A 15,079-nucleotide genomic window follows, 5' to 3' on the forward strand; every position below is an offset into this window, starting at 1 on the left:
TTGCCGTTTTTGTTCTTCTTTCAATGAGGAAAAGCTCTCCAGTTCTGATTTAACTGATGCTATTGCAGCATCTACACTAACCTCTACAGGAGCAGCCATTGTTGATTTCGAAGTATTCTGTTTAGAATCAAACAACAAGAGAAAAAGCAGCAAATCCTCACAATTGAGAAGGTGCAACTGGGAAATATTTGTTTGAAAAATGACAAAAGATTAATTGATTGAGAAAACAGTTGCCAATTGCTTTTCTTTGTACTGTATAATAGATGATTGATGTTTCAGCCCTACAAATAGTAAGAGGATTTTTAGAGAAATCAGATGAAAGTCACGCAGTGCAATGCTCCATTGCATGGATCTCAGTCTCTCATTCTTATTCAGAACCACGCATGTCAAACTGTTGCCCAGAGCTGTCTGGTTGAAGGATAATCATTCTCTGAAAAGCTAAAAACAGGACGTCACTTGAGTGTTTCCATTCAGCCGATATTCTGACAGACTTTCTGCACCACATCCAGTTTAGAAACTATAGAAAAGGATGCTGTGAGTGCACAATGTCACACAGATGACTTCATGAAATCAAGCACCGATGAAAGTATATGTGCATGTGTGACAGCTTGTGCATACATGCTTGTGTGTGTGTGTGTGTTTGTGTATGTGCAGACAACACATCTGAACCCATGACTGGTTGATGTGTCATGCAATGAGCTGCAGGCTTTACAGAAACATATCCTCTAAACCTGGGAATTCCTGTGATGTAACGCTTTCACTCAGTAGGGGAGTGACTTCCACTGTGATGAGCAGGCAGCATTATCTTATGAGTGTGCCAAGTTCACAGGCTTACTGTTCTGGGGCTAAATGAGGCAAACAAGCCATCGGCTCAAGGAACAACACAAGAAAGCAGAAACAGAACAAAGGAAAGGTTTAGCAAGGAAGGTGCCAAAAAGGGTGGTTGTAAAAATAAGTGTATTGGGTGGAGGCAAAAGGAGAGTGAGAGCCAGAGTAAGAGGGAGACAGAAAATAATGAGAGAGAGTTGCTTGCTTTCCATCAGCAGTGCTGTGATCAATATCAGTGTCTGACAGGGCAGTGCTCCAGCCTTTACCGTAAATCACTTCCTATTATGATGGAACGTCTAAATCACACACACACAATAACTGACCCTCAGCAAACATACAAACACACACACGTACACACACATAGATGTACTCATTCATACTATAGCACATTTCAGCACACACCAACATTAGATATTTATGTCCTAAGAGTGCATTCCCAAAAACAGGCAATAAACAGGACTAAGAGAGCAGGAAAATATGACTTCTGCCCAGCGGCGCCACAATGACCAACTTCAGCTAAAATACTGGAGTCTGCCCAAATATGTGCTTGGGGATTTACAGTAAACAAGGAAACGATGTGAATTTCTTCTCGAACGTGTTGTTAATGCAGAAAGAATGACATGACTCCTGCTGGGATCATTTCAACATCATTTCATGGGCATTTAGGGAATTAAAATGAAACCACGTCCATTTACACAAAACTGTCATTGTCAGCCGCGCCATAGCATATTAAAAACATTAATAAGGAAGTGGAGAGTGGAAGCTACTAACCCAAGCGCTACTGAAGACATCAACCTAAAGACAGAAGGATGGATAGGTAGAAGGGTAGCTAGCCAGACAAATAGCAAACTATGCAGACATATGGCTAGATGACAAACAGCAGGTAGCTTGTTAGACAGACAGACAGACAGACAGACAGACAGACAGACAGACAGACAGACAGACAGACAGACAGACAGACAGACAGACAGACAGACAGACAGACAGACAGACAGACAGACAGACAGACAGACAGACTCAATCATGTTATACTCACTGATTCAGTTCCACATCCAGGATAAATTTTCTGCCAAAAGCGCCAACTTGAAAGCTTGCTTGGGCCACATGGTTCGCCTGAAACGGTAGAGAAGACTGGTTAGGTACTGTTCTGAAAGGAAGCCATTATCATATTCATGGATCAACTGAATTCATCTTTATATGCATAGATCAATTCACATCTGTACTGATGGATGTCTGCATTGTCTTTTTCAGCATCGCTCAGCAGTAAGAATAAGTAAGTTTTCATTAAGTCATCAAGATCTGTCTTCTTCTAATTTCTTGCAAAGCATCTCACGTAACACCTGGGCTTCAAGTCAGAAATGCAGTTTATGTAATAGCCACTCACACACACATACACACACTAAAATAAACATGCACAGTAGAAACATAATGCACAACTTTACTTCCATGATATTCATTTCCTTGTTTACCAGACTGGTTTTGTAACTGTTTCACAAAGCCAAGGATTCACTGAAATTCTTAAGCCCATACTGAACCATATTTTTTATCTGACAACAATCATATGTATGAACACAAACACAGTAACTCGCGCTCTTTCCGCTCTGACTGTGTGTGATTGATTTTGGGGGGGGAGCAGGGGCGAGGGTCTGATTCATTCCCAGCTCTGGGCACATATGGTACAGGCGTCATTACACACCCTTGGGTCAATGAAAACTCCACACAATCATTCCTGTGCAGGTCCAGGAGAGTCCCAAAGCTGAGCTAAAACACAGCTCACCCTCCCCCAGGCTCAGCCCATGGGCTACCTTCATGACAGACTGGACACCGCATGACAACGAGGGGAGGAGGGGTGGGTGTGGTTTTTTTTTGTTTCCATTTGAGGAGGCGCCCCTGTGCTAACCCAAGGACAACCATAGCCGGTGAGGTCCCCATTGGCCACAGACTCTATTGTTTGTAGGAGTGTGTCTGTGCACGGTCAATGCATATATGAGGGAGTAAGAGGATGTGTGGGTGTGTGGGTGTGTGTGTACAAAGGGCAATCCCTTTCCATGGCACACTTGCGATGAAATCTAATCTGGCAGATTGGATCCATGATGGGAGGAGGTACCAGTAATTGGGTTTAATGAAAGCACATCCCAGCTTGACTGAGCCGGGCCAATATTCTGAGGCCACCACTGACTCTTCTTACATTGATTTCTGAGTTATAGCAAGCCTGACTTTCCACTCATGACTGTCGAAGTATGACTGTAAGTGCTATCAATCCACTGCGCACACACACACGGGCAGAGAGGCAGGGAGGCAAACATACAAACCAACACACTCATGCTCAGACTGATTCCACTTAAAGCGTTTGTTTTTCCACCAAAACAACACAAGCACTCCACTGAACTCTCCACCACTCATTCAGTGGTGAAGGTGTTTGTGTCTGAGACTGAAAATAGGCAACGCCACAGAAGTCTATAAATAACTTCCTGCGTTGCACACATTTTCAGAACTGTTTGACAGATTTGTTTTTAGGCTGTTGATCTAAAAACAGCCAATAACTGATCAAACTTTGTGCAAGTGACATCACGGCTGATTGCAGATCAGATTCGACTCTCTGGAGAATAAGAGACTCAGAACATAAAAAAATCTAATCAAAGATGCCATCGCCTGCCTCCTCCTCCTCCTCCTACCCTGGATCTATTCCTCACTTGCTATATACATTCTATAGCTTAATTAGAACTTTCAGACCATTACTGATTAGCTGTATGCAAGGTATTTTGGTAAAAAGTAAAATAAACACATCTCCTGAGCTGTAAAATTCAGGAATTACATGGAGTTGAAAATATGAGAATTAAGCCAAGATATAAAGTAGTGTGAGCAAATCTTCTGTGCAGAAAGTAAAAATGCTCCCTTGCTCTACAGAAATTAGTCTCCTTGCTTTAAAATTCAGCTTGTGTCACGTGACAAATCCATGATGGATATTAGTATCAGCTTCAAAAGGAAAATATCAAAAAATATTAAAATCATATATGATGGCAGATGGTTCCTGTTAGCTTGTTTACCCATCGGGCTGCAGCTCTGTCTGAGGTGTGAGGGAGACAAAGGGTTAGCACCTCCCTGCATGCTACCATCTGTAGTCCTTGACAGTCTCTGAGAGCCCTGAATAGGCTAGCCTACACAAGCCTAAGCCGCACAAATTAAAAACGCATGACAGGTTTGCACAATGCTAATTGACTCATATCTTGAAATGAACCCAGCAGACATGCTGCTTCACTGAACTGAGTCAGTGAACACAGTTAGAGTGATTATGATTATTACTGCACTGTATTGGTTATTACAGACCAAATGGCTCTGGAAGGCTTTCTTGTCAAACAATACAGCTTGTCCCAGTTGGTTTTAGATAACTACCATCCGGATCATTTTGTTACGTGATAGATTTAGTGGGAGGTCATGTCCAGACATACTGCAAAACAAGGCTTAACCCATAGACAGCCTACTTCACCCGCAAGCCAACAGTGTTCGGCTTGGCGATATGAAGGTGCTGACACCCCAACACTGACCACATGCACAATAATTTAAGTAACTGGAAATGCATGCAGGCATTTATATCCTTATTTAAATGTATAAATTGTGCTTGGAATCAATCGGTCCTCAGAACAATTCTCAAAGATTATCACAGCAAATATTAAGGTATTAAGCTAGCAGAGTGTGATAGATACTGGATGTTTGAGGCCGATATTGATATTGAGAGCTTAAGGACTCCACTAATAATGTCAGTCAGGATTTTTTAATAATAAGTAAACACTGACATTCCTCGAATGGTTGTTAAAGACAATATGTGCCAAAGCAGGACAATTAAGTTGAAAATTAAACTTATCAGTGCCCTCCGCTGGACATATTAAGTAATGGTGACACTGCTTCTAAATTACATTTAATGTCATTATGAAAGTGCATCTTTAGCATTTCGTGGTACATATCAGCTGACATATACAGATTAATCTGTGATAGATCAAATTTGCAAATAATATCGTCCACTCAGATGTAGCAATCTGTGGTCAGTTTCAGTAATAAATAAAGTGAAAAATGTGGGATATGAGATATCACAGGTGAACAGCTGCTGGGACAGCAACCCGCCCGGACAGAAGAGATGCAAGTTATCACTAAATTATTAATCATCCTGTTTGGCCTCGTGACTATAGCTGATGACTTTGTAAATGTGCAGTGTGGACAGACTTAAAAGTGATCATTATGAACCTATCACTAAGTTGAATATTTCATATTAATTCACATGCAGTGGACAACCTTTTGCATGTGCAGGTAATGATGACCCATATAGCACCTGCCGACTGCCGAGCTGCTGTGGCCTGTTCCTGACTAAATGTTTCAAGCTTCTTCTGTTTTGCTTGCAAGTGTCTAATTATTAATTTCCCCTCTGAGGACAAGGGCAGAGGAGGGGACGAACCAATGCAAACATAAACACGCAGAGAGGTGTCTCCTGAAGGCATCTCTCCGGCACACACCGGCTGCACGCAGACAGAACACGCTGAAAATACCGTGTACCTGAGTGGAGCCGGAGCTGGCTTTAACCCTGGTGCTGAGCTCGTCCTGTGTGATCTGGCTGAGGTTGTGCCTGCTGTAGAGCAGGCGGAGAGGCACCGTGTCCTCCCTCCCGACGAACCTGCCCGCATCACGAAGAGCCTTCAAGCTCGGTAAGGCGTCTCCTGCACAGAGAGGGAAAACACCGATTTCATTAGCCGCCTGGTCCCCTCCGTGAGGGAGGTGAGAGACACAATCATCACAAACACCGCCATCTGAACCGTCGATTGGTCCCATTTCCTTTGGTAACGTGAAACAGCTACAGGCTACATACATATTTTAGATGTAAACCATAAAGTAGCCGAGGCTAGGACAAGACAACAATAAACACAGGCCTATTAATGATGATTTAACGTTTTGTTTGCGCGACAGTATTTCTGATAATATCTCAAATAGCATCAGATACCATTTTGGGCATTAGGGCTGCTCTGGTGACCGACGTGCATCAATCCATAGACGCACAAAAGGGAAATCCACCATCGCGGGCGCATCATCAGCATCATCACCTTTCTCTCGCTTGCTGGATATTATAAAACAATGCGGTATTCCAGGAGCGGGCTCTCAGGGTCCTGCCTTCGCTAGGGGAGCTTGAAGCCGGGGCTGGTCGTCTGGTTAGCGCAGTCCCTTTGATTGGGGGCCATCGGGGTCTTGGCGAGTCTGAACGCTGAGCGCGTTTGAGCGCACCGAGACCCCGCGGATCACCAGTACGGAGGAGGCAGGGAGGAGAGTGAGAGGGAGGGAGGGACTGGGAGGCAGGGATGGATGGATGGAGGGGAGGAGAGCAGTGGGGACGCCTCCTTAAAACACATCAATATCCAGCGGCTCACTGCAGAAACGCCTAATGCATAAATATGAGCGAGCAGTGGAGACGGGATGGAGAGAAGCTGCAGGCACGTCCCTCCGCCGACTGGACCGACAGCGATGGCATGAACGTCCGCCTCCTCCACGCTCCTCCATGTTAAATTGCTGCAGGAGCGCCATTCCTGCTCAATTCTGCCTGTTATTGTCATGAATCACTCCATCGTCTGCCACGGCTCCCAAAAAAAGCAAGGGGAAATGAAAGAATCCCTTTGTGTGTGTGGTGGTACTGTTTGTGGATGATTTGTAATTGTTTTTCCCTAATTAGGGCAGCAACAATACAAGACTGATCTCTGAAATCCTGTCATATTTTCTAGTTCTACCAAAACAACAAATTCAGTGATGCTTCTCATTCATCTTTGACATGTTTGTCTTCCTGCAGTTTGCTCACGCATCCCCAAAAAGCTTTAAACTGTTGATACATGGAAGCATGGAGGAAATCTTTTCTGTTATTTTGACACTAGACCTGCAGCAGTGTGCAAACACACCAGATGTCTAAACCTGGTGGGAATTTGCCCCAAAGCAGACAGCGAATCTTACAGAATTAATGACCCGATATGTTTTTTCCCACAAAACAATGTTTACTGAGGGAGCTGATATGGCTCTGAGGTGAGAGTTCAGTCTGGCACAATGTTACATAAAGTCTGAAGATTTTAGAGCCAGTTAATTTGTCTACCGGACTGAAAACGGCTATCTTATATTTGGGGAAGGCTCACCTTTCTGTATTTTTTCCCCATTTGTCAAAATGTATCTGATATAAATGTATCGGCCGATTGCTCTAGCCAGTGTGTTGTCAAAAGTTTTGGAGAGAATTTTACTAGACAGACTATCTGTATATTTATGCACCTCTGATAACCAGTTTGGCTTTAAGGCAAAACATAGCACTGATTTATGTATCTATGCACTGAAGGAGATGGTGGAAAACTATAGAAGACAGAAGTCTACTGTATTAATTGGTTTCATAGATGCATCTAAGGCATTTGACCGTATAAATCATTCTAAATTGTTTTTAAAATTACATCAGAGAGGAGTGCCTGACACCTTTGTAAGGATCCTGTCTTACTGGTATTCTAACCAGAGCATGCAGATTAAATGGGGAAATGTTGTTTCTGCTCCATTTGGGACAAGTAATGGCGTTCGACAGGGGGGGCTTTTATCACCGTGCCTTTTTAATATTTACATGAATGATCTTTCAGACCAGTTAAGAAACTGTAAAACAGGTTGTATGGTCGGCAGTGTACTCATTAATCATCTTATGTATGCCGATGATTTGGCAATTGTTTCACCTAGCAGCGCTGGGTTTCAAGAGCTTCTTAACATATGTTCTAATTATGGTGTAAATTTTGACGTGAATTACAATGCTAAGAAGAGTTCTGTTATGATTTGCAGAGTAAAAGGGGATATGGGCCTTACTTTTCCATCCTTTTACCTCTCAGGACAAGTGCTTCCTGTTTGCTCTAAAACTAGATATCTGGGACACATCATTACTGATGATTTGACAGATGATGATGATATGTATAGACAGCGTCGTATTTTATATATGCAGGCAAATTTGTTGACCAGAAGATTTTCCTGGTGTTCAGAGAGGGTTAAAGTGGATCTTTTTAGGTCTTACTGTACCCCTTTTTATACTGCACCCTTATGGTTTAAATTTAAAAAGGCCAGCATCCACAAACTTCAGGTTGCATATAATGATTGTCTGCGTATCTTGCTTGGCAAACCAAGATGGTATAGTGCAAGTGAACTCTTCTGTCAAGTACAAGTTGTCACTTTTCATTCTCTTTTGAGACGGTTGATGTTCAAATTTATATGTCGACTTAACAGTTCCTGTAATGCCATTTTAATGATGTTGACTAACCCTGCTTTCAGTGCTGTTAGATACCAGTCTGCTATGTGGAAACACTGGTATGACTGTCTTTTTTAAATATGGGTTCTATGTTTGTTTGTCTTTCTTAACGGACTTGAGTCTAAATAAAGGTTGATGTAACAAACATGTTTAAAAAAAAAGTGTGGAAGTTTAATTTATGAGTCACTCACATTTCACACAATAGCAAATCCATTCCACCACAGCTGGGGCCTTTATGTGTTACGTTTGCAAGCCTTCCTGTATCCGCATTGTTTCTCTCAGCAGGTTTAAGACCTGTAAGGAGTGGAAACTTAAAACTTGTTCTATAGATGTGTACATTTCAGCCTGAACAGCTGTCTCCATGTTAGCAGGGCATTAGACTCCAGTCCTTGTAACCCTGGAAAGGGTAAGTGGGATGATAATGCATGTGCATGCTTACAAGTATGTACTGCATGAGGCAGGTACAGTTTGTGCGCTCCAATCATTAAATTACAGCAAGCTTAGAATCTGTACCAAAGAAGAAAAATGACGATAATGTCAGCATTCAGCGTAGCCTTTTTATTTGCAGTATTTCTGTAATTGTGCCTGGGAACACTCATGTCTTTTTCTTTATGCCCGTGGCACAGAGACTCCCCATTTGACCCAGCGCATCCATTTGAGAGCAGTGATAGAGAACAAGGGCACTATGCTAATGCACTAAATGCAGGGGAAAAGGGAGAAGCTGAGCTAATGTATCAGGGGTGAAAAAAGCACATGAACTCAGGTCATAAAAAGTGCACTTAAGAAGAATCCTAAAATGTCATGTATAATGTCAGATACCACACGTCCAACCTGCAGGTCATTCACATTAAAATATTACCACTATATGTATTTCATGAACATACACAATCAGCTGCCAACATCTGTAAAGATTCAAGTCATCTTTCTCCAGATTACTGACTAAAGAGCTAGGATGCTCCTTTAAGTGAAAAGTCAGTATTCTGTGGAAAAGACTGCGCACAGAGAACATAAACCACTTCATAGATCTTCAGGTGGCAATAAAAGGTATCAACCTTGTGAAAGAGTTTAAAAATACACTTGTCTGGTACAGTAATGTCTGGTTTAAGATCCACACACTACTGTTGCTCTTCCGTCTTAAATAAGGTCCATTTAATTCTTTGTAATGGGACAAGTTCATGGTGTTTCAAGGAAATGTAAAACGCAATGCATGAGTTGCTGTGTGTTTAGAGGCTGAACTTGCTGACATTTCTACAGCTGTTGAAACCAGGTAAAAGCAATTAGCAATCATTGACTTCCATCACAAAATCTTTATCCATCACAACATGCATTTAGATTTAGATACAGATAAGATGATTTCCAGAAATGTTTTTAAGCATTGAGACTAAGATGTAGATTGTACTAACCGGGATGTAACTCAATATCAAGATCCCACATTTGGCACATTTAAGACACTTTGTGGAAATATTGTAGTTTTGACTACATTTCTTTAACTTCCAGGCCACTTTCATTGTTCTTTGTGTTGACTTTAGAATCTAAATATCAAATAAATGTATATTTTCAAGCAATTTTTGCAGCACAAGAAAATGTGCCAAATGTCATGCTAAAGCCATGAACAAGAATTAAAAATGTCATTGGACGCCAGTTTACCTCAAAGTTTTGTACCTTAAAAGCAACGCTGTGAACAAAACGCTACAGCACATCAGCAGCTGCCTTTCATCTGACACAAAACAAAATAAGGGGGAAAAATTTGGTCCCATGAATAAAATAAGCCACTGTAGATCATTTTGTCATCTTTAATCTGATGTTTGTGATGACAAGACCCAGTCCATGGCGCAGAATGTGGTTTGGTTCTGCTGTAAAATCCAGTAACAGTCCAGTTTATTTCTGCAGTCCATTTATTCCTTCCTCATTCTCAAACCCCAGAAACTCCACGTCCATGTCATCACTTGACTGAAATATTTCCCAAAGTTTCAGTGTGGAGTTGTCAGGAATGTCACTTGACTTTACGCGTTCGGCATGTGTGTCCACTTTTCGTCTTTTGCGTCTATAAACTCGAATCCTCCGCTGTATTTTCCGGACTGGAGAGAAGCTTTGTGTAGGACAGTGTGCTTCTTCCTTTTCTGAGAGGTTGTTTCCAGTAATTTTGTCAGGCAATACATTTCCATCCTTAACCACCTCAAACACTGAGGAATCCTGTTTGTTATCAGAGTCCTCTTGTCGATTTGTTATAACATTAAGGCTAACCGAGGACGCCTCATTCTGTCCATTCATATCATGGAAGTGAGAGGCTGAGCTGTTCGTGTCTTCAATTATTATTTGGTCCAGTGGGTCACCCCCAGTCTCTCTGGAGGGACTAGAGGGAAGACATTCACCTCTAGAGGGGGCTGTTTCTATCATAGGCTGAGGAGCTTTTTGAGTGCGAGAATTCTGTCTGCATAGCCGTCTATGTGCAATAGATTTGTGCCTGGATTTGTCTGAGTGAGTGTAACAGCTCCTTCTGTCCCCCTTTCTGTGATTCAGAGGAGAAGAAGCAAAAACTGATCCGGTTTTTAAAGTGTGTCCTGAATAAGATCCCTCATGCCCATCAACAGTCCAGTGCTGCTCTTCTTTAATAATCTCTGTGGTATCAAGATCTCCCTTGTGCCTTAGCTCAGTTTTCCCACGTGATCCAGGAGCAATCAGAACAGAGGAAACACTGAAAAAAAGAGATGAGTGGAGAGGAATAGACAGATAAAAGATCTAGAGATGGCAAAAACTAATCTAGCGAAGCGAGATTACAGTTATTAACATACATTTTTCTTTCTTGTGAACATATAATGTTGATGGAAGTTTTACAGGAACAGTGACAAATTACCTTTTGACTTGAGATTTGATGGGGATGAAATTGCAGTGCAGGGTTGAAACCAGTTCGTCCACCACCAAGTATTTGTCACTCTTGGAGAAAGCCTTGTGACATTCACTCTGTAGATGCTGAACAAAAAAATGTATTAATTAAAAAAATAAGTAAAGAAAAATAAAGAAAAATCACTCAGTTAATAATTGATATTTACAGCTGCAAAGTGGAGGCTACTGAGCACACAAATGTGGTATTACCATAAATTAGTGTAACTGACTAAACGTATTGTATTGATAGTTTCACATTTACAAATGTGACACAAACTTACCATTGTAATGTTCTCATATTTGATCATACAGCACTCGCAGTAGCCGCCTCGCTTCTTGTCTCTGTTCTTCTTTCGGGCGTGTGCTCTCTCTTCACTGGCTGAGGCTTTTGCATCTCTGTTTCCAAGAGGTGTCCAGAGGTTGCACAAAGAAAACCAAACTATGATGAAGACAGTTTGTATTTCTGCATTTGGTTTCATTTTCTTTTAGTTTTAGAAACCCATTTCATTTATACAGCGTGCAAACATGTGTTTAGTTATTTTATTTTCCACAGTGGCGAAAGACTGTCTTTGGTTTCACCACACAGTAAAGATTAAAAATAAATATAGATCTTTAGATCTAGATACAGATCACTGAGAAATACACAAGGAGCTGGGTGCAAATTCAGCTTGTTAAAATAACTTAGAAGTGCCTTTATTTAGGCGGAATATGGTGGTTTCCAGTGATTAAAATATGCTAACTGATACTTCTGAGCGAGAAGCAAAATTTTTAAACATGTTAGGTCCTTATGGAAGCATGACAGACTGTGCTGGCCTGATGTTAAGTTAGTTAAGAGCAAAGCACAGAAGAAGCACCATACCGGTGTCCCTGCTGTTTGTTCCCAGGAGGATCCTTGTCCTCAACACAGAAAGGACTACAGGGAGGAACAGTCTTCAGGTTGAACTTGGGCGTGTTTTGCAAAGTGAGGTGGATTGGACGGTAGTGTCTGAGGAAAAAGAAACATTTTAAAGCCAATGCATGCAAACAACTCAAAGATAGGAGGCGGATGTCAGCTTCTTTTCACCAACTGTCTCTTACCTGCTTGAATCCTCAACCTTAACGAACGGTTTACTGATCCGCCCCCCTGGGAAAAAAAAAACCATCAATGATTGTCAGATGAAATTTGAGCATGTATTTACAAAGCATCAAAAATAATGGACCATCATCTCTGGCAAAAAAAAAAAAAGGGCAGACTGGGTTATAACAACATAAGCTCAGAAAACTTGTTTAGTCGTAGATAAAAACATTTACCCTTGCATTTCTGAAAGCCTTGCTTTGCTACTGACTCAGCTTTGACCTATACAGAATGAAGAAAAGCACTTAGAAAGCAATCATTTTCAAGACGGCAAACCCTTCAAATGAGTACATTTTAAAAAAGCATGCACTGAAGAATTTGAACCTGTAAACTTACGCTTGATTTGACAGCAGTGGCAGCAGGACACTGGCGGCTGACAACCTTTTTTTTCTTCCGAACATATGCTATTATATCTGCAAGTGACATAAAAGAAATAAAACTAGAGTAAGCCATTATTTACAGTATACATTCAAATAATCTACAGTTGATGTAATGTAACAAAAACGAATATAACCTCTAAAACATACCATCTAGGTAGACGATTTTCACACCCCACTCCAGAGCATTTGACAGGATCTTATTCATTTGCACCCTCTCCTAAAAGCAAACAAGTGTGTATTAGCACAGAAAGCAAAAGAGGTAATTACAGTTCCTCACTAAACTCATTAGCGTTGACTTAACAAACCTGCTCTTTCACCACTCTCTCCACCAAAGACTTCCCTCGACTTGTAACACACTGCAAAACAGTAAACAGAAAATGAAAATATGTGACATTAATAACCAGTAAATATTATCTAGATGGTAATAGCCCTGATAGACCTAAAAACATATCTGTTCCGCCGTTGATGAAACAATGAAAGTGAACTCACTGTGTCCGTTTGGCCCTTAGACTTGCTTTTGATGTTGTCCCTGTGGTTGCTGGGCCGGTGCGGCTTCGAGCGAAAGTGAGGTAAACTCTGTCCAGAGTCTGGGCTGGGGACAGGAGAGTCCTGCCTGAGGCAATGCACATATCTAGCCTCCCTCTTGTTGGATACCAGATACTTAATTTCCTTACTGAAGAATTTCTCAACAGTCTGAGAAACAAACACAAGAAAATCAGGATAAGACTTTTTGGGACATCTTCACAACTGCAACACAGAGATCATGTTGGGAGTGTCCTACAAGTTTGGGTATCCAACCCAAATACATTTTTGGTACTAAATGAAATATGTCAAAGTGTATCAACAACTGTCAGGTACCAACAGTTCAATCATCATACAAAAGTATCATAATAAAGACAAAGAATAATCATAGATCAAGGGCTAACTTATGTCACTCTGTAATAATAAAATGCAACCACAGAAAAGAGTCTACATCAAATGCAGAAAGCTGAGTAGGGGTGAAGCCACTGCAGTCTGCAGGGCTGAGAGGGATGGTATTGTGGGAAGAAAACATAACATTATCTAAAATGACTCAGTAACCTCATGGACATGTCAACCTGACACAGTACAGATGACAGATATGAACCTTGATTACTGACCAAAAAAAAACCAAAAAAAAACAGAGAAAATGTCTTTTTTGTCTCACCCCTCCCAGTTCTTTGATATCATTCTCCAATGTCTCTGTTATTCTGTTCGATGGCAGATCCAGGTAAAACACTTTCCCAGCAAAAGGTTTGATTTGAGCACAAGAGGACACAAGCGATGTTGGCTTAGCTTGACCCGGTGCCACTTTGTCACCAGCACTGACGCCTTTCCCTAAAGGGCGAACAGTAAAGACACATAATGAGAGGAAGCCCACATGGTATCTCACCTGAAGTGCTTGAGCAAGTAGTCACTACTCAACTAACAGTGACCAACCACAAATGAAGCCATTCCTATAACTATTAAGTGACTGATCAGTCATTTGTCCAGTCAAATATCAAAGTTTCAGTGGTTACAGCTTCAGAAATACAAACAGCAGCTTATTTTTAACCATTTAACCGATTACACCTAACACCTGTATGTTATGTACTAATGCTAATGCTATTGATGTCATGCTAATGTTGTCACTCTGTTTCTCATGGTTATAGCTCTACTACTACTACTGCTACTTCTGCCTTTTGTGTACATGATAATAGCTATCATGTAGACATTAATGGCGAGGTTGTCCATTCTGGAGGTCCCTCCCTTTCTCCTGTTTAAGTTTTGGTTTTGTGTTTTTTAATGTAAAGTTGTTCCTTGGGACACAGAGGGTTGCCTATGATGTACAGATTCTAAATCCAACAAATGTGTAACTTTAGGCTATAGAAAATAACTATTAAAGTTACTTGACTGCACGAAGACAGTCTCAAAGTGAAGATATCGTTAGCTGGGACTCAAATATCTTCGAGATTCAAAAAAAATATCATTATAGTAGTGAGTGATGTAATAACCGTTCACTATCTTAAGATACGTTTAAGGTTAAAGTAGAGAACAGGACAACAGGCTATGCAAATAAAAAAATACAAGCTAGTATAACACGGTTGTCAACAACGTCACCTTGCCAATGGGGTCTGGTAACGTTATACTTCTGGGTGCGTTTAGGCTTCATTTTATTCTTTCACTGAGTGTCAACATGCCCCAGGAAGTCCTTGTCTGTCCCCTGTGTGTAACGTTAAACAAAAACATGGTTATTTACAAATAAGAGAAAGAGAACGCCAAACAAATTTTCTTAACAGTAATATGTGAGCAGTGTAACGTTAGCTGTTTACCCGTTATTCCAATTTAACGGACGTTTCCACCGTTTAAATGCAGTCTTACCGTGAACTGTTTCGTTTCCTCGGCGGACAGACAGGAATTAGCTTCTTTGCTCAACTTACGTTACATTATTGTAAGATAACGTTACTAAACGGCACATATGCTGTGTTAGCACCTTTGATATCACATATCAGCCATTAGCAAGCGATTTTCAGAATGTTTAGCCAGCTGTAGTAAACTTTTTAAGTCACTGCTTCGCAAAACAAACCTTTC

General features: G+C 41.1%; 2 protein-coding genes across 2 annotated transcripts in view; both read right to left on the reverse strand.

Annotated features, from left to right (window-relative positions):
• The window catches only part of adam22 (ADAM metallopeptidase domain 22), a 62,634-nt gene extending 56,195 nt beyond the window's left edge, over positions 1 to 6,439 (reverse strand). Inside the window, exons 1-3 of the mRNA XM_070966285.1 lie at positions 5,816 to 6,439; positions 5,374 to 5,534; positions 1,865 to 1,941 (exon numbers count right to left, since the gene is read on the reverse strand). Coding sequence (XP_070822386.1) covers positions 1,865 to 1,941; positions 5,374 to 5,534; positions 5,816 to 5,912 — 335 coding nt within the window. The 5' untranslated portion in view covers positions 5,913 to 6,439. The remainder of the gene's footprint in view (positions 1 to 1,864; positions 1,942 to 5,373; positions 5,535 to 5,815) is intronic.
• A 2,276-nt stretch (positions 6,440 to 8,715) lies between these two features.
• dbf4 (DBF4-CDC7 kinase regulatory subunit) lies at positions 8,716 to 15,012 on the reverse strand. The gene is made up of 13 exons (XM_070966871.1): positions 14,870 to 15,012; positions 14,609 to 14,711; positions 13,677 to 13,846; positions 12,980 to 13,183; positions 12,796 to 12,846; positions 12,638 to 12,707; positions 12,447 to 12,523; positions 12,287 to 12,332; positions 12,074 to 12,119; positions 11,856 to 11,981; positions 11,278 to 11,392; positions 10,968 to 11,083; positions 8,716 to 10,808 (listed from the first exon to the last, which is right to left on the reverse strand). Exons 2-13 carry the CDS (start codon positions 14,658 to 14,660, stop codon positions 9,992 to 9,994), a joined length of 1,890 nt encoding a protein of 629 aa, XP_070822972.1. The 5' UTR covers positions 14,661 to 14,711; positions 14,870 to 15,012; the 3' UTR covers positions 8,716 to 9,991.
• Between the last annotated feature and the right edge of the window lie 67 nt (positions 15,013 to 15,079).

The sequence above is a fragment of the Chaetodon trifascialis genome, chromosome 7, assembly GCF_039877785.1.
Source record: "Chaetodon trifascialis isolate fChaTrf1 chromosome 7, fChaTrf1.hap1, whole genome shotgun sequence".
NCBI lineage: Eukaryota > Metazoa > Chordata > Actinopteri > Chaetodontiformes > Chaetodontidae > Chaetodon > Chaetodon trifascialis.

Coding starts and splice junctions, on each gene's coding strand:
- dbf4 (XM_070966871.1), bottom strand. CDS start 14,660: ATGAAGCCTAAACGCACCCAGAAGTATAACGTTACCAGACCCCATTGG. Junction 12,333..12,446: donor CCACTGCTGTCAAATCAAGC/GTAAGTTTACAG, acceptor CATTCTGTATAG/GTCAAAGCTGAGTCAGTAGC. Junction 12,120..12,286: donor AGGCTTTCAGAAATGCAAGG/GTAAATGTTTTT, acceptor TTTTTTTCCCAG/GGGGGCGGATCAGTAAACCG.